The 19273-nt window shown below is 44.0% G+C and overlaps 1 protein-coding gene across 2 annotated transcripts in view; it reads right to left on the bottom strand.

The window, feature by feature from the left end:
* RAB44 (RAB44, member RAS oncogene family) overlaps positions 1 to 19273 on the bottom strand; it is a 350449-nt gene that overhangs the window by 187920 nt on the left and 143256 nt on the right. For both annotated transcript variants that reach the window (XM_069238986.1, XM_069238985.1), the window contains exon 5: positions 9920 to 10066. In XM_069238986.1, the coding sequence (XP_069095087.1) occupies positions 9920 to 10066 (147 nt within the window). The remainder of the gene's footprint in view (positions 1 to 9919; positions 10067 to 19273) is intronic.

Raw genomic sequence — 19273 nt, 5'->3', positions numbered from 1 at the left:
CTTGTGCAACAATCTTCAACATATTTACGAGACACAAAAGATGTTCTCAACCTCATAGAATCCCTTAACTCTGAAGGGGAGATCCACGCACTGATTACCATGGATGTGGAAGCGCTGTATACTAATATCCCTCAGCAAGCAACGTTGGCAGTAGTAGAGTCAGCCCTCCTGTCAACTACACTGGATCTTACTACCCCAATACATTTCATCATGCACTGTGCGCACTTAGCAATGACAGAGAATTTCTTTCAGTTCGAAGACCTGTTGTTCCACCAGATTCGAGGCACTTCAATGGGAAGCACCTTTGCGCCCAGCTTAGCATGTCTCTATATGTATGACTTTGAAAAACGATTCATACTACCTACCTCCAACCCGCATTTTGAGTACATCAAGTTGTGGCGCAGATATATCGACGACATTTTGGTCATCTGGAAAGGTCCCCTTGAGGAGGTAACATCTTTCACCACGTGGGTCAACAACCTTGATCCCTTTTTGAATTTTACCGCCTCAGTCTCCACCACTACAATCACATTCTTGGATCTGGAGATCAGCATTGATAGGGGCGTTCTCATGACCCGCACACATCAAAAAACAACAGACCGTAACAGTCTGTTGCTCTACGACAGTCATCACCCTAGAGCACTCGGAGATAACTTACCTTTTGGCCAATTTTTACGACTGCGCCGTAATTGTAGTAATACTCGTTCCTTTGACATTCAAGCAACAGAATTGAAACATAAACTATATGACCGCCACTACCCATCTAAAGTGGTAAACACAGCTTATAAGAGAGCTAAATATAGTGATAGGGATCAACTCCTACAGATGGCACCCAGATGTGCGGATAAAAAATTGACATGTGTTACGACTTTTACACCTCTGTCGAATTCAGTCAAGAAAATTATCAATAAAAGATGGGAGATCCTTCAAAGTGGAGGTGAAAAAATTCCGAAACCTCTCTTCGCCTTCCGTAGAACCACCAATCTGAGAGATACATTGATTCACACTAGACCTAAATCTAGAGTGACACCCAATAAACAAAGTACCCTGTGGGAGTTACCACCAGTTGTGGGTCATTTCCCATGTGGAAATTGTAATGTATGCTCCTTGACTAAACGTACTGATTCTTTGGAGCTGAACCCGATTGGACATTGGCGTCTACTTAAACACACTAACTGTAACACCCGGAATTGTGTATATTTGATTACGTGCCCCTGCGGCTTACAGTACGTAGGGATGACCACTAGAGCGGTGAAACTCAGAATTAATGAACACCGCAGTAACATTCGGTGCGGACGCACTTCGACTAAATTAAGCATCCACTACATCGAAACAAAGCATAGTCCAGATGACATGTGGTGGGTTGTATTACAAACATGCCCACAGAAAAACTCTCAGTCTCTTTTTGAGCTAGAATAACGTTGGGTTTTTAAACTCGGGACCCACCGTAAAGGCTTAAACGATGATATCCCCTGGGTTAATTTTTTCACTTAATTTTTTCACTTAAACTGACAACAATATTGTCAAACCTCAACAAAAAGATTCTTCCACATTTTTTGAGGCACAATATAATTATTGCCTTCCCCACCTCTTCCTTCCTAGAGGTTGGATATTTGTGATCACTTTGTGAGATGGTTCCTCCTTTGACTACAAAGACTTTCACATCTCTTCTTTTCTTTCTTTTTTGTGGTATGAACCACATAATAACTAAAAATGAAAGAGCATTCATAATGATAAATCACGGGGGTACCGCACAGTATCAGACAATATGCGGAACATTGATTATTACGATGCTATGCCCAATTTGCACACCCGCGATAAGCATTTCCTGGTGATTTGTTCTTTAATAAAACACTCAATCATGGCTACCAAATGAACCACGAAGAACTCGACTGGAGTCCTTTGTCGATGACACTAACCCGCAGACTCGCGCACGTTGCCTAGCAACGCGCGAGTCCGCTTCCTTCCGGTTTCAACTCCTTTTCAACCCTCCGGTTACGCGTCTCCCTCGTCAATTCGGGAGCGCGACCAGGGGTAGGAGCAACCACCGACGGCCGGCCATCAACTAGTGAGTACGCTGGGGGACTGTTCAATGAGTCTGAGTGTTAACCAGGAGACCGTTTATATATATTTTTAACCCGGAGGGCACCCGGGTGCTCTCATAATAACTAACTAACTACAGCAAGTGTTTAGCACTGAGCGAGTGTATCGACTTGAGAGGGGTAACCTTGATACCTGCCAAATTGTGAATCTAGGGTTCTTCTGAATGGCTATCCCTTATATATAAAAAAAAAATTAAAAAAAGAACCGTGGATGGCAGCGGGACCGATTACAGCCACTTTATTGGTTTACAGATAATGACTCCACTGTAATGTATGAATGAGTGGACAGTAAAATGGGACTATGCCCTCTTATATTGTAGTGTATAGAGCAAATGGACACTTTATTTAGAGTGACAATTCCCAGGAGGCTTTAACATATATTCTCTTAACTCTCGCCGTTATTCTTGCTATGTTACCATGTTTTTTGTTTATGACATGCAGCTTATCACTTGGACCAGGCCTAAGGTCTGCGTGATCCCATGAAGCCTTATCCCGAATTGGGAGGGTAAGCATCATTTGTTATTTGCAAATTGGCTTGATGTGTTAACTTCTTTCACCATCACCGTGTGCCACATTAACTTTACACCTGATTATACGGGTCTCTTGTCACTTGAACTTGAGCATTATTCATTGAGATGATGTTTACACATTTCCAGGGCGACGAAGAGGTTTGACACTGTGGGTCATAATGGACTGATGTAAGTGACTGACTGATTTTTTGCTTTCACTTAGTAGTTGTTATAGGCAAGATCATTCTTTATATTTGTATGTGGAGAAGCATCATCATATTTAGGTCCTGAGTAAGCGTCAGTGGATCCTATGTGGACCAAATAGACGCGAAACATGTCGACCCAATTTCTTAGGGGGGTCTTATAGTTTTTGACTACCCATTTATGTGAGAAAAGTCGGACATCATTTCGACATTGTTCTCCAGATTATTGTTTTTAATCTTGGCCTGCTATCTGCACCAATTAAAGAAATTCTTGCAAATAGGTCATGAGCCAATTTTAGCTTGGTTTATTATTTTTCTTGCTCTCCTTCCTCTCCTTACTTACCTATGGGATAGTGAGGCATCATCATAAAAGAACTCCGGCAAAGAGCCCCCCGAAAGGGTGGTGCCCGTCAGACATTGCAGCGCCAGTCTGACGAGGAGCTTGTCCGATGATGAAGCATGACACCCATTTGGGTGTGTGAGGACTCTTGCTCCTATTGAATAGGATTCTCTATTTAATAGGTTAACCTTACACTCTCCCTGTGTGTTTTCCTTCCTTCTATTAGTATTTAGGAACAGTGCATTTCATTATTAGGAACTGATATGGGAGGGTATGCACTGGACCTTTAACTCCTCCCCATCCCCCTATTTTTCGATATACTAAAGTGCAGGTGCTCCTATACAAAATGTGTATGTAATTGGTTTATCCATGATTGGCATATTTGATTTATTAGTAAGTCTCTAGTACAGTGACCTAGAGGTGCCCAGGGCCTGTAAATCAAATGCTACTAGTGGGCCTGCAGCACTGGTTGTGCCACCCACATAAGTAGCTCTGTAATCATGTCTCAGACCTGCCACTGCAGTGTATGTGTGTGCAGTTTTAACTGTAAATTCAACTTGGCAAGTGTACCCACTTGCTACCCATTTGCCAGGCCTAAACCTTCCCTTTTTTATATGTAAGAAACCCCTAAGGTAGGCCCTAGGTAACCCCAAGGGCAGGGTGCAGTGTATGGTTAAGGTAGGACATATAGTAATGTGTTTTATATGTCCTAACAGTGAAATATTGCTAAATTTGTTTTCACTGTTGCAAGGCCTGTCCCTCTCATAGGATAATATGGGGGCTACCTTTAAATAGGATTAAAGTGTAGATTCCCCTAGAGGGTAGATGGACATATGAAGTTTGGGGTCCCTGAACTCACAATTTAAAAATACATCTTTTAGTAAAGTTGATTTTTTGACAGTTGGGCTGTTTTTCACCTCGCACTAGACAGTGACACAAAGGGAGCTGGGGTGTAACCTGCATTTCCTGATTAGCCATCTCTGCTAGGAGGGAGGGGTGGAGTGGTCACTCTCATCTGAAAGGACTGTGCCTGCCTCTGACAATGCAGACTCCAACCCCTGGTGTGTGTCTGAGGCCTTGCCTGGGCAAGGCAGGATTTCACAAGTAGGTGTGAGTCCCCTTTGAAGAAAGGTGACTTCAAAGACTAAAATGGGTATAAGAAGGGCACCCAAATCTACAGACTTTAGAAACACTTCTGGAACCAAGAGGAACCTCTGCCTGGAGAAGAGCTGATAGCCGAGGAAGAAGTGCTGCCCTGCCTGTGACTGTGCTTTGTGGAGCTTTTCTGCAGTGCTGCTTCTGCCAGAGTAAGAGGGCAAAGACTGGACTTTGCGTGCATTCCATCTTGTGAAGAAATCTCCAAGGGCTTGATTTAGAACTTGCCTCCTGTTGTTTGAAGTCTCAGGGACAGCAAAGACTTCTCTCTGCTAGCACCTGGAGTCTCTGGAGAGACTCCTGCTCTGACAAGTGGTGCCCGATCCAGTCCCTGGGCCCTTGAAATGAAATCCAAGGAAATCGACTTCGGACGACTCCGGACCGACGCCGCTGCTGAATCCGGTGACGCCGCCTGCACCCGACGCCGTGACCTTCGCTGGAACGCGACGCTCTTCGCAGGCCCGATGCCGCTGCAGCCCCGCTGAAGTCCGCGACTCCGTGGAAGTCGCCGCACCACATTGTGACCGACGCCGCTCGAAGTGCACGGATTCAACGTTTCGCACAGACGCCGCAATCCCTGACTTCGCGCATCGGCTTGTTTTCACTCTTCACCAAAGGTACTGTACTTGGGGGTCTACACGACTCCGTGTCCGGCGCCGCTGGTGTCGGCTTGTTGGGAACGACTCCGTCACGACGCCATGTTAACATCTCATCGAAGCATTCTTGTTTCTAAGCGCTATTTTTGAGTTTAATCTCTACAAATTCATAACTTGACTTGTGCATGTTGGATTTTTGTCGTTTTGGTCTTGTTTTGTTTAGATAAATATTTCCTATTTTTCTAAACTGGTGTTGTGTCATTTTGTAGTGTTTTTCATTAAGTTACTGTGTGTGTTGGTACAAATACTTTACACCTAGCACTCTGAGGTTAAGCCTACTGCACTGCCAAGCTACAAAGGGGGTAAGCAGGGGTTAGCTGAGGGTGATTCTCTTTTACCCTGACTAGAGTGAGGGTCCTTGCTTGAACAGGGGGTCAACCAAAGACTGTCAACCAAAGACCCCATTTCTAACAGGGTACAAGAAAGGCACCCAAAACCACAGACTTTAGAACACTTCTGCAAACCAAGAGAAACCTCTGCCTGGAGGAGAGCTGAAGAGCTGAGGAAGAAGAGCTGCCCTGCCTGTGACTGTGCTTTGTGGAGCTATCCTGCAGTTGCTGTTTCTGCCAGAGTAAGAGACCAAAGACTGGATTTGTGTGCCTTTCATCTTGTGAAGATCTCCAAAGGCTTGATTTAAAGCTTGCCTCCTGTTGTTTGAAGTCTCAGGGACAGCAACAACTTCTCTCTGCCAGCACCTGGAGTCTCTGGAGAGACTCCTACTCTGCCCTGTGGTGCCCATCCAGTTCCTGGGACCCTGAAAGGAGAAGCTGGTAGCCTAAGAGGAACAAATCCATGCTCATAAAGCCGTGCAGTAAGAAGATTGACGCGACTCCGATCTGCAGCTGAAAATCGACGCTCGCCTGCAACGCAACATGAAGATCGACGCACAGAGCTGGAGAAACATCACGCAGAATTGCTGACGGAGGCTGGTGAGATTGCAACCAGCGCTGCGTGTTTTTGGGATCATTGTGCAGCTGGATTTCCGACGCAAGGACTGCTGGGTGTGTAAAAACAACGCAAGGCCTGCCCGGACCCGAGAGTGCTGACCGGATCGACGCATCGCTCTCCTGTGGAGAGAAGAAACAACGTGCCTCGACCCTACGAAAGGAGAAACGACGCAAGGTCTTGCTCGTGAGTGAAATCGACGCATCGCAAGCCCTTTTTGATGCACACTCACCCGTGCAGGGTTATTTTTGACGCACCCAAGGTACATTTTCACGCTAACAATGTTAGTGTGTGTTTAAAACTACATGAAGACTCTTTTTGCTTTTGTAATGGATAACTTGACTTGTGTATTGTGGATTTTTGTCATTTTGGTCTTGTTTTGTTTAGATAAATATTCTCTATTTTTCTAAACCTGTGTTGTGTCATTTTGTAGTGTTTTCATTAAGTTACTGTGTGTGTTGGTACAAATACTTTACACCTAGCATTCTGATGTTAAGCCTACTGCTCATGCCAAGCTACCAAAGGGGTAAGCAGGGGTTAGTCGAGGGTGATTTTCTTTTACCTTGACTAGAGAGAGGATCCTTGTTTGGACAGGGGGGAACCTGACTGCCAACCAAAGACCCCATTTCTAACATTTGGTTTTATGGTGTTTTGGCTGTGTGGCATGATACTGATGCAACTGTGTGGCAAAGACACACTCTTCTTGTAGTGCTAGAGGTTTGCAGCTGTATGCAGAAGAAAGTACCCTACTGTAATAAACCTAATAAAGTTGATTAAGGACATCACAATGAATGTTAGCTTCAAACATTATGAAAGGCAGATCACTGAGCAGACTTACAGAAGCTGCTTAGCAAATAAAGGACAGCACAATTTTCAGCTCTCTTTCCTCTGAACGTTCTTCCATGGACATTCAATTTCCTTAGGGTATGAAAATGCTTTCCTTTGCAAGAAAGACCAGCCACGTTTTTTGGAACTGATGATGTTGGTTTTTTGAATCTGTACACTGGGACTCTGCTAGCCAGGCCCCAGTGCATGTGCTTCCACCTCTAGAAACTTGTCAAAGGTTTGAAAAATCCTATATGGCACATTTGTTTTTTATTTAAAGATTTTATTTGAATTTTAAGTTGACATGAGGTTGTCAGACAATATGAAATCAAAACAATTGCAGCAATATCCTCACACTTCCCCTCCCCCACCACCCGGAGAGTACATGTTGAACACATAGGGGGTCATTTTGACCCTGGCGGTCCGAGACCGCCAGGGCTAAAATGACGGAAGCACCGCCAACAGGCTGGCGGTGCTTCCTGGCCTATTACGACCGCGGCGGTAGCGCCGCGGTCGCACCACCGGGGCCGGCGGTTTCCTGCCGTTTTAGCCTCGGCGGTGATAATCCACCAGGGCAGCGCTGCAAGCAGCGCTGCCCTGGGGATTATGACACCCCTACCGCCAGCCTGTTTCTGGTTGCACCGCTAGCAAGAGGCTGGCGGTAAGGGGTGTCCTGGGGCCCCTGGGGCATTGGCGGCCGCACAGCGGTTACCGCTTGGCGGGTGGCTATGTCGTAATGACCCCCATAGTTCCTTAAGGAGAGTCTTTCCACTGCAGGCAATGGTCCCAGGTACCTGGGTATCCGCATTTTGCCCTTGTCCTTCATTAGCACAGTCTGTGTCCTTGCTACCCCTTTATCTCTTATTCCACTCTCAAGGCCTCTGTGTCCCTAGCTCCCTGTCTCCCATTCTCCCCACATGTTTTCACCTTTTTTTGGGCATCCCCTTTCCTCATAGATCATTTCTCTTCTTGCCCTACACACATCCATTTCCAATTACCAGTCTTGTCGTCTCTGGCATATTGTACTACCCCACTTCTGTGTGATTTATTTCTTTGCTAGAATAAATTCTTGATTAATCAATAATTATTCACAATATGTCCCTCCATATTCCCAATAGTACTAGGGGTGCTTGTGCATCAATATGTACTTTATTGATGCCTTCTAGTGTTTGTGCTATTCCCTTCCAATACACTTCTGACAACAGTTCTGCATGCATTTATCATCTTTAGCCCTGCCTATTCTGTATATTAGGACTTGCAGATAGCAAGATATTTAATTGGATTAGGATGAAGCTCACCTTTATGGCCACTTCTCTTGGCTTGGAAATTACACATCTCTTCAATTGTCATCCTTCAACTCATCCTCCAACTCCCCTGTATCTGTATTCCAATTTGCCAGCAGCTGGTCTAGTTGGCCCTGTGTTTTCCTCATCAATGTGTCGCATCAGAGAGAAATATTTTTTTATAGTCAGGTGTCTGTCCAACAACCTTCTCTCTAGGGAGAATCTGATTTAGTCTCCTCTCTCAGTTAGACCCATGTTTGCAACGTATGACTTTATTGTAAGTATTTAAATATTTGTGTAATTGCCATTTCATACTTGACCTAAAGGTGTTCAAAGGGTACTATACTGTTTGTGCCCCATACATCATCCAGGGTGGAGAGGACAATATCCAGACAGTGGACTAAAGGCTTGTATGTGGGGACAGGGTTTTCCTCCTGACAGGATGGCCATCTGGGCTGTGCCAAGGAATTTAATTAGACTTCAAAAAGTGCCTAACCTGTCACAAGCAGATGTAATTCACAGCTAGACCTGTCCCTTCATTGTTGTGATAACCAACCGGGCTCCAATCCCAGGAGGAAAGGGGCTGCCCCTAGAATCAGTTTAGGGCAAAAACAGGGAGGGTTTGTCCATTATACTAGCCACATCTCTTGGTGCATCCAAGGAGGTCTGCACAAGGAAGGAAAGTTTTACCACATTGGTTTTAGGTGGGGGGGGGAGGGCACTGTTGGATAGGTTACAGAAAAATATACAGGAAGAGCTGGAAAGACTAGCATTGGGTATAAATGAGGTATCCGAAGTTCCCTCCTCAGAACACATCTGAACCTGTATGGAAAAGTACTGCACCTGCTGTTGGATTTGTGGAGAGAACCCCCCAAGGGCTAAGCCTGTTTCCACTTGTATCCAGCACAGAAGAGTGGACTCCAAGGGCTAGGTGGCTAGCATCCTGTCAGCTCCAAGAATACAAAAGTTGCAAAAAACCCAGACTTTCCTGAATCCTAGCTGATCAAATCCATCTGGATTTTCCCTGGACACTGCTGGTTGATTCTGGGTGATAGAGACCTAACCTCCAAGTGGTGCCCAAAATGTCTGGGACCATTGGCTGGCATTAGAGTGTATTCCCCCCCCTCAAAATCTGTAAGACTGGATGCTTAGAAACTTTTGACAAGCTTTCTGAAAAACAGAACCAGAGGCTACCACTGGACAGCTGATGAGATACAGCCACTGACGTCGAACTGCTGGCTGGACTCAGCTTACTGGTTTGTCCTGCTGAAAGGATCCAGACCTTCAAAAAAGTTTCCACATCCACAATGCTGACCAGCACCCTGTCATTGTTGACGCTCAGAGTTTTTCACCTTTAATGCCAAGAGCCTTGAATTTTCCGCCAGAGCCAAGGTGCCCACTGAGGTCTTGCAATTCAGCCAGCAGGCATCAATGAATCCCTCTTCCGATATAACTGGCATCCCAACCCGCCGATTACCTCATTGATGAGAAATTGTTCCAGAAAAACTAAGTCAGAAGGTAGACTTTCTACCGGGACAAACCTGATCCCTAAATCCGAACCATGCTTCATTACAGACAGCCTTTACTTTTGACTTTGACTCAGTCTAGCATGACTAGATACCCGCAGTCGGAGCTTTGAACTTTTTGGAGTTGCAAACATTTCAAACTTTGAAAAATCCTATATCCAGTTCCCTAAAACTGATTGTCGTTTTGGTGTCTAAATCAACATGTAAGCTCGTGACATGCAAGCTCTACACACACCTTTGTTATGTGAAGTGTTAAACCACAGAAATGCCTAGCCAGCATTGTATGAGCATGGAATCTGACAACCAAATACCAGATTAATCATAGCAGGGACATGGACAGGTATTCTGCCTAACATCAAGCGTGGGAAAACCTACTTTTTTAGGGTCAATTCGAGAGTCTCTTTCTCCTTTCGTGCTTCCTTGATCTGGTTGGTCACTTTTGCCAAGAATTCTTCCAAGTTGCCAAGCAGGTATGGTTCATCGTGTCGGAGCTTGGCCCAGAGTTTCCAAATTTCTGACTCACTAAAAAAAGGAGAGATCGACAACTAATGTGAGGCATTTTTACTTATAGACTTTGTCAACAATACAAATGTGCTAGAATTTCTTTCCTGTAGTGATAAGTGGGGGAAATCATTTTTAAATGTACAATGCAATTCAAATTGGTAAGAAAACAACAAACACAGTCCAATAAATTACATATTTAAAATACAATCTAATGAAGTATAAAATTGAAATTTAAGACAAAATACCTGGGGATAATACTAAGCTAAAAGTCACCATGATAGGTATATTTTTTCTTAGAAAAACACGGGCTGGATTCATACAATGCTGTGGAGAATGTGATGGAGCAAAATAACAGGCCTAATTAAAAGGGGAGACCACAAGGCTGACGAAGTGTGCACAGTATTTGGTGGGATACTGGGCTGTGTTCATGAGCTGGAAGCCTGGGGCCATATCATGAAGGGCTGTGCTGCCTCAGCGCACAATATTGCGCCTGTTAATTTGCTTGTTGTGTCTAAAGTTCATACATATAACCTAGATAATTTGCAAGTTTAATGCATTACCTTTGGCAAGCACTGTGAAGAAACAGAGACAGTCCATGGTTACTGTTTCCAACATGTGCTGCCTGCTTTTTGCGCATTATTTTGGAGACATTCTAAGTATAGCTATTATTTCTTGACACGTCAGAGGAAAAACACATGCCCTCGGCTCTATGGTCTTCATGATTTGGCCACTGGTGTGCAGTGCTTCATTTGTAAAATAATAAGTGCCGGTGCACAAAGGTTTGCATTGAAGCCAGTAGCAGGTGTTGGCTCACCAAGTACCAGGGCTGTGTAATTTACATGCTTCTTCCATGCCATAGCAGACAATGCCTGCCCTTTATCTCCCTCTTCCTGATCAATTCTTTCGCCCTTTATGACGGTTCTTTCCGTCTTTCTCGTCCTTCATCTTTCTGCTTTGTTTGTTTTTCCAGCTCTTGTTCTTGGTAAATGTCTGATGAGAAAAAATGAGCGCCGGTCCTCAAAAAGGAGTGCTGATGACTCCCACCGCCAGACATCGGCTCAAATTAAACAGTGGTGCTGTGTATGATCTATGAAGTTCGAGTTTCATACCCCTTGGTTTGGTAAGCTGGCTGGTTGGTCAATCTGAATGGGGTGTATTTTTGCACTATGGGCTCGACTACTTCTTGATAAAATGTGACAACTATGCAAACGGGGTTTTTCCAATCCTTTGATGTTTTCTCCTGGTAAATTTCGGCAGACTGCAGAAAGCATAAAAACCTACATTTTATCACCTATTGTAATGAGAAAAACTCGTAGTACTTTCTATTCAAGGCACCTGTTGCATTACAAACACCAGGGGATCTGTATTTACCTAGTGCAATAAATATCACGTATTTCTCCAAGTTACTTGTAATTGACACCCTAAATGCCCTGTGAAAAATCCTCATGTCTGGAGTCCAAAGTGTGTTTTTTAGTAATCTATTACTCCATTAAAATATTCATTGCGGTATGCCAACTTGCTTCACAACAACTGATAATGTAAAGCAACGGATCGCCAAACAGATTTATTCATACAGTGTCTTAATGCAGTGACAGGCAGGAGTCAACCTCAAGATAAGGCTCGGGATAGGCAGCAGACCTTTAAAGCAACTCACTTATCCATAGCATTGTATTAAAAGGGGTGTTATCAATGTATGTATGAATGTATATGGTATTTCTTTATCACAAACCTAGCCAAAAGGCAGCAGAGCGCTGTACAGTGTCAACGAGTGACAGGAAGAAGCTGTTTTCTGGACTGTTAATGCACTGAGATGTAATGTAATTAAAAGAACCCTACAGGTATCTCTTTAATTCTTTCCTAAATATGAGCAGCTTTGGGCAGTTCTCTTGGATAGAGGGATGCTGTTCCAGGCCTGTTTCCTTGTTTTATTCTTTTCTGCACTTCCTAATCTGCAGTCTGATATTGTCCTGGCTGAAGCTGTGGTAAGAACCATCATAGATGATGAGCCTGTTTGCAAGATAAGCAGGGATACTGGTTGTCATGGCTTTGTAAATTATGTAGTTCAGTAGTTCCCAAACTGTGAGCAGCGGCAACCCGGGGCTCCACCAAACTCAGCCAGGAGCGCCTCCGTCACTGCAAAACTATCAATGCTGCACACACTATTCAGCAGTGAAGCTTTGTAGATTGTTTCTATGAACTGCAGTTCCTGTAATAGCCACCAGACGCCAGCATGAGCACACACCTCCAGACTCCGGAATAGCAGCTCTAGTTGCATCATTTTTATTGCTGAAGGACAGCTTTAGTTCTACTTATCGGTGTTTCCACTTTTGTAAGCCACCTCATCCAGACAAAAAGCACAGTCTTTAAGAAGAATAGCACCCCTGTCCTACACACTCAAGGTGACTCAGCTTTGTTTTCACTGTTCCATTCTCTCAGCTTTGCTTGAATACATCTGATATTTTACATCAAAACTCTCTTTTGAAATAGTGAAACAGGCTGGTGTTAACATAATTTTCTGCATTCAGTCCTGTGTTCGTAACAGTCAGTATGACCTTTAAATTACCATAGATTCTCATGCTTACCCCTGCAACAAATTGATATGATTTTGATTCCAGAATGTATGTAGTATGGATTTACAAGTATCTTCTTTCAGTATCTGGTGGGCTACAGAAATAACAAACTACCAGGATTACATTTGGCATTTTAATGTATTCTCTTTCCTTTCACTGTGAATTGATGCTACATTAGCCATTGTTACATAACGTCTCTGCTAGAAGGCTGATGAATGAGTATTACAGTGCACATTGTGCAAGAGCAAAGTGCCGTCACAGTTGGACAAGTCAGTGGTTGTAGTGGGCCTACATTGTGCCCCATTCAATGTTTTGCAGTGGACACAAGCAAAATGTCAATGACACCACAGTAGACTAATAATGAAAGAACAGGGCTTACAGAAAGCCCATGAAAGTATGCATGTTATTTATTTTTTTATTAAAAACAGTAGGTTGTGGGCAACGCCCGACCTGAAACGTTCCTGCTAGTGACAAATTAAACAATGCAGTTTCTTTTTATCCATGAGAGGTGTCCAGTGCACTGACATGTCCAGATTTAAAGACACCTCTGGTTCGAGAATATAGTCTCAAAGGTGATACTCTTCTAGCCATTTAACATCTCTTTTTTTTGCAGTCTTATATAGAGCAAATTCAACACCCTCTTTACCTCCCAAAGAAATGTAATGTAATGGGGAGCCGTGGCCAATAGCCAATTGGTCAAGGGAACCGCGGGTTAAAAAAGTCTGGGAACCACTGAGGCATCAGCTTTGGGACATACTTTAGGCTATTAAAACGAAATTGTTCTGTGTGTTGGTTTCCAGTGCTTAAGTTAAAATCCTGTTATCAGTCATGGTAACTTGGAACATTAAAGGTCATCTGGCTGGATCCAGTTTGAAAATTGCAGCCACTGCAGAGGTCAAAGTACGAGATGACCATAGCTAATTAAACTGGGAAAACATTGAAAAAACACATTTCCTTACACTTATGTTTCAGGAAGTTATTGCCAACAGTCAGATCTTTGATTTTATGATGCACATTTAACTCCTTCCCAGGTCTACTGAGCATCCCAAGACATTGCACTATAAAAGTGAAATCATTAAATCACAAGTTTGCACAACTTGTATAAACCCCCATTTTCTATAAGGCTGAAAACTGGGTTTTTTATTTTCTTTTGTTGTGTGTGTTCACCACGTTTGAATATGAACCAAAAAGGCAGTGGGTGAAAAAGTGATTTATATAAGCAGCCAAAAACTGAGAGGGGGAGGAAGAGTATAAGATGTACATTCTTAGTCGATTAAGTCACGTTTAGCCCCAAAGATTTTCTCTCTGCTGTCAAGTTCTTTTATGCCCTTTTAGGCACTGTGGGCTTCGGACAAGGAGCGTTGTTTTGTGTTTTTTTGTGCACCGCGTACCGTGATGTTGGTATTGGGCTGGAGAGGGCTTGTTGTACAATTCAGGTCCTTCATTTGAATAGTGGTTGACATGGTTAATTAGTTGTTGTGATGCAATTTTAGGTCATCTAAGCTCTAAAGAGAACACATGAGAGATACAGATTTTGTGTTTATGTGGCCACTGTGCTCCCAGAGAAAGGTTTACATCTATATGCCATTTCTCCAGCTGATCAATCTACATGAGGCCACGTGACTCCAAACAACCGGCTCCAACTTGAAGAACAGAGGCTGATGGCCCGGAGTTCTTTTGCACTACTGGCACAGAGGGGTAATATACATACTTGCACAATCATATTTCTGTCCTTTAAATACATTCTAAAGGTATATATACTCTAGGATCGTTTTAACAGATGTCCTCTGTAGTGAGCCGAAAGATAATTACGTCAGTGTCCTGCTGTGTACTTGTTGCTAATTTCATTGGTGACTACAAAATCCCTTAATTTGCAGGTATAACAATGAAGCTTTTCCTTTGTTTTTCTATTTATGCCTTGCTTGCAAACCGTGGTCAAATTTCACCCACAAGTTGTACCCGACTGTCCCATATGCTACATATTTGCATGCAATCCTGCACAATGGGAGAAGCTGTGCAGTTGCAGTCCTTCATAGTCACAATTTGTTTTACGAATGGAAGCAACACCAGTGACAATGCAGGGCCTGGGGTTGGTGATGGACAGGTAGGGTTTTCCGGCTTTGATCTGATGAACTCGAGGACCCCCAAACGGAGCTTAACAAAGAATGTGGTGGATGGCTGTCAAGATGTGCAGACCATTTCCTTAACTCTAAGAGTCCCCAAATGTGTTTTTAGGTATGACCTTCGAGAGAGCTCTGGGTGTCTTATCAGACTATTGTTAAAAAAAAACAGACCTTCCACTATACATGCATATGGGGGCTTTTACCTGCCCTCCTCTTCCATTGGTCTTCATTTCCATTCATACTTTGATTCCACCTACCACACAATATAGCGTGAGGCAACGGGTTAGTCATCTTCAGCCACTGGCTAACTTGACTGTCAGTGACGTCATTTTACCTGTGCGCAATATTGGCATGCACACATCAAACATTGCAGTTCAGTGCCGCAAGCTGTAGTAGAATGTTTGAGTTTATTATTATAATTTTTGTTTAGGAATTTATTTTGGTGAGGGCCTGGCAGCTCTATGTACGCTTCTACAAGGCCACTAGCTCAAATGCGTGCACCATCTTATACTTCCCTTTTTTTTACTGTTCCAAGATTGCCACCAGCCATCCTGAAATGGTAGAATAATAATCTAGTATGCCAAAATCCATTTTCAGATGGCCCGCTCACGCATCGACATTCGTGCACATGCGCTGGCGACGATCTTGGATTGATTTTTGCCGTCCATTTCACAGGAATTATTCAATCATTTAACGTGTAGACCCTAGTGGTAGGTTTTTTAGAATTACTCAATCCTTCTTAAATATTCCAAAGAGGCTGACGTGCTTTCAATGCATTGACCATCTGGCAATGATAGGCAGTATTGAATAATTTAAGAAATATTTAAAGATGGCTGCCTGTGTGTGTGTGCACGCACAAGCAATCATCTTTGAATGCTTTTTAGATGTTTTATATCAGAAATGGCCATCCGCATTGAGAAAACAAACACTGGCAACGACATAGGGCCAGATGTACCAAAGGATTTTACCCATTCTGTGCCTATGGGAAAAAGCTTTCGTACATATGGCCCATAGTCAGACCTGCTGGCTTTGCTAAAGCTTATTTTAAACTGCAGGTACCTCTCACTTTGCATTGGTCCAACAGTGTTATAAATAACATACTCCTTGTTGCATTTCATGAGATTATTAAATTTCACACAAACAATGTTTCTCAACATTATTTGTGAATCGCATTATGAATTGTGATTATCAAAAATGTTTCAGGACATTCTCTAAACTTATGTGTGGGCAGAAATGTGCCCTTCTAGCACAGTTCTGACAAACTAAAAACGCCAATACATTTTTCCCTTAGAGTAAATATTTAATGGAAAATGTATTGCGTTAGAACAAAAACATAGGAAATCGTGTATTTTGAGTGACTTACAGTATACTTTACTTTGGCGAAGCAAAACATTTATTCATGTGAAACCGCAGCATTTCATGTAGTGCAACAGAATATATGTTATTTTTGTAGTTAGTGTTGGATTTTTTTGCTTATGCAGGGTCATCCCCAATCTTTTTGCCTCCTGCCTCCTATTTTTTTCTGCCCTGTTGCTGTTGGCTTTTGAACTCTGAGCACTTTACCACTGCTAACCAGTGCTAAAGTGCATATGCTCTCTGTGTAAATTGTATGTAATTGGTTTATCCATGATTGGCATAGTTGTTTTACTGTTAAGTCCCTAGTAAAGTGCACTAGAGGTGCCTAGGGCCTGTAAATCAAATGATACTAGTGGGCCTGCAGCACTGGTTGTGCCACCCACACAAGTAACCCTGTAATCATGTCTCAGACCTGCCGCTGCAGTGTCTGTAAGTGTATTTTTACACTGTAAATTCGACTTGGCAAGTGTACCCACTTGCCAGGCCTAAACCTTCCCTTTTCTTACATGTAGGGCACCCCTAAGGTAGGCCCTAGGTAGCCCCAAGGGCAGGGTGCAGTTTATGGATAAGGTAGGACATATAGTAATGTGGTTTATATGTTCTGACAGTGAAATACTGCCAATTTCGTTTTTCACTGTTGCAAGGCCTGTCTCTCTCATAGGATAATATGGGGGCTACCTTTAAATATGATTAAAGTGTAGATTCCCCTAGAGAGTAGATGGACATGTGGAGTTTGGGGTCCTTGAACTCACAATTAAAAAATACATCTTTTAGTAAAGTTGATTTTAAGATTGTGCGTTTGAAAATGCCACTTTTAGAAAGTGAGCATTTTCTTGCTTAAACCATTCTGTGAATCTGCCTTGTTTGTGGATTCCCTGTCTGGGTCAGTTTGACAGTTGGCTTGTTTTTCACCTCGCACTAGACAGTGACACAATGGGGGCTGGGGTGTAACCTGCATTTCCTGATTAGCCATCTCTGCTAGGAGGGAGGGGTGGAGTGGTCACTCTCATCTGAAAGGACTGTGCCTGCCTCTGACAATGCCGGCTCCAACCCCCTGGTGTGTGTCTGATGCCTTGCCTGGGCAAGGCAGGATTTCACAAGTAGGTGTGAGTCCCCTTTGAAGAAAGGTGACTTCAAAGACTAAAATGGGTATAAGAAGGGCACCCAAATCTACAGACTTTAGAAACACTTCTGGAACCAAGAGGAATCTCTGCCTGTAGAAGAGCTGATAGCTGAGGAAGAAGTGCTGCCCTGCCTGTGACTGTGCTTTGTGGAACTTTCCTGCAGTGCTGCTTCTGCCAGAGTAAGAGGGCAAAGACTGGACTTTGTGTGCCTTCCATCTTGGGAAGAAATCTCCAAGGGCTTGATCTAGAGCTTGCCTCCTGTTGTTTGAAGTCTCAGGGACAGCAAAGACTTCTCTCTGCCAGCACCTAGAGTCTCTAGAGAGACTCCTGCCCCGACAAGTGGTGCCCTATCCAGTCCCTGGGCCCTTGAAAGGAAAGCTGGTGGAATCCAAGGAAATCGACTTCGGACGACTTCGGACCGATGCCGCTGCTGAATCCGGTAATGCAACCTGCACCTGACGCCGTGACCTTCGCTGGAACGCGACGCTCTTCGCAGGCCCGACGCCGCAGCAGCCCCTCCGAAGTCCGCGACTCTGTGGAAGTCGCCGCACCACGTCGTGACCGACCCCGCTCAAAGTGCACGGATTCAACGTTTCGCACAGACGCCGCGATTCCCGACTTCGCGCATCGGCTTGTTTTCACTCTTCACCAAAGGTACTGTACTTGGGGGTCTACGCGACTCGGTGTCCGGTGCCGCTGGTGTCAGTTTGTTGGGAACGACTCCGTCACGACGCCCTGTTAACATCTCATCGAAGCATTTTTGTTTCTAAGCGCTATTTTTGAGTTTAATCTTTAAAAATTCATAACTTGACTTGTGTATGTCGGATTTTTGTCGTTTTGGTCTTGTTTTGTTTAGATAAATATTTCCTATTTTTCTAAACCGGTGTTGTGTCATTGTGTAGTGTTTTCATTAAGTTACTGTGTGTGTTGGTACAAATACTTTACACCTAGTGCTCTGAAGTTAAGCCTACTGCTCTGCCAAGCTACCAAGGGGGTAAGCAGGGGTTAGCTGAGGGTGATTCTCTTTTACCCTGACTAGAGTGAGGGTCCTTGCTTGAACAGGGGGTAACCTGACTGTCAACCAAAGACCCCATTTCTAACACTGGTGATCAGCGGTTGGGATTTGGACTTGTATTTGTACTTGACATACAGTAATTAAGTGTACACTACTGTTTTGAGTTCAGACCACTAAGTGACCACATACTACTTGTCTTGTGATTCTGCTTTTTGTTCTCTGATGTCCTCCTGGAAGTATTGCTAATATTTTTGGACTTTGGTTTTTGGTTGTGAAGCCTTTGCAGAATGGAAGTCTATTTCTGGCACCTATTTATGTATAAAAAGTGGCAGCTTAAAGCATTCTGCATGGAAAGGGGACTGGCTGTGAACAAGAAATCCAGAAGGGAGGATCTTGAGTCAGCCCTGTTTCAGTATGAATTGAAACGTTGTCAGGCAAAACCACCAAATGAGTCTGAGGAGGATAACTACTCTGAGGAGGAGGGCAGTGGCCCTGAGGAGGGAACAGAAAGAGATGATTGGCTCCTAGCTCGAATCCGGAGTCTGGAAGAGCTAGATGCAGAGCTTGAGAGGGCTGAGGAGAAGAGAGCCTTAGTCCTGGAAAAAGAAAGGATTACAGCTCAAGAGCTGAGCTGTGAAGAGCTGAAGCTGGAGGCCATGAGGGCTGAGTCCAGTTCAGATGGTGGCAGCAAAAATCTTGTATCCAGTACTGCTGAAGAAGTGCACATGCCCAGAGATGTGGTGCCCTACTTGAAGGAGGGAGTTAACACACGCCAGGAGGTTCAGGGGTATGAGGTAGCTCCAGTGATGCACAGGGTCCTTGAGGTGGATTGGGGAACTGGCATGGGGAGTCATATTCCTACTGGTGGGAGGGACACTCTGCTGACTCTAGGTGAGAGTGACAGGGAGAGGGGTTCCCCCCAGGTAGAAGTCCTGGTTATGGAGTGTGAAGACATCCCAGAAGAGTGTGGGTTGAGTGTCAGGGACAGTTGGGTACTGTCTCACCAGGCTCAGGAGGGTGATGTGGGGTGCTTTTTC

Source organism: Pleurodeles waltl, chromosome 6, assembly GCF_031143425.1.
Source record: "Pleurodeles waltl isolate 20211129_DDA chromosome 6, aPleWal1.hap1.20221129, whole genome shotgun sequence".
In the NCBI taxonomy this organism is placed as follows: Eukaryota; Metazoa; Chordata; class Amphibia; order Caudata; family Salamandridae; genus Pleurodeles; species Pleurodeles waltl.
Note: the sequence above shows the minus strand (reverse complement) of the source record. Positions and strands in the feature narration are given on the sequence as shown.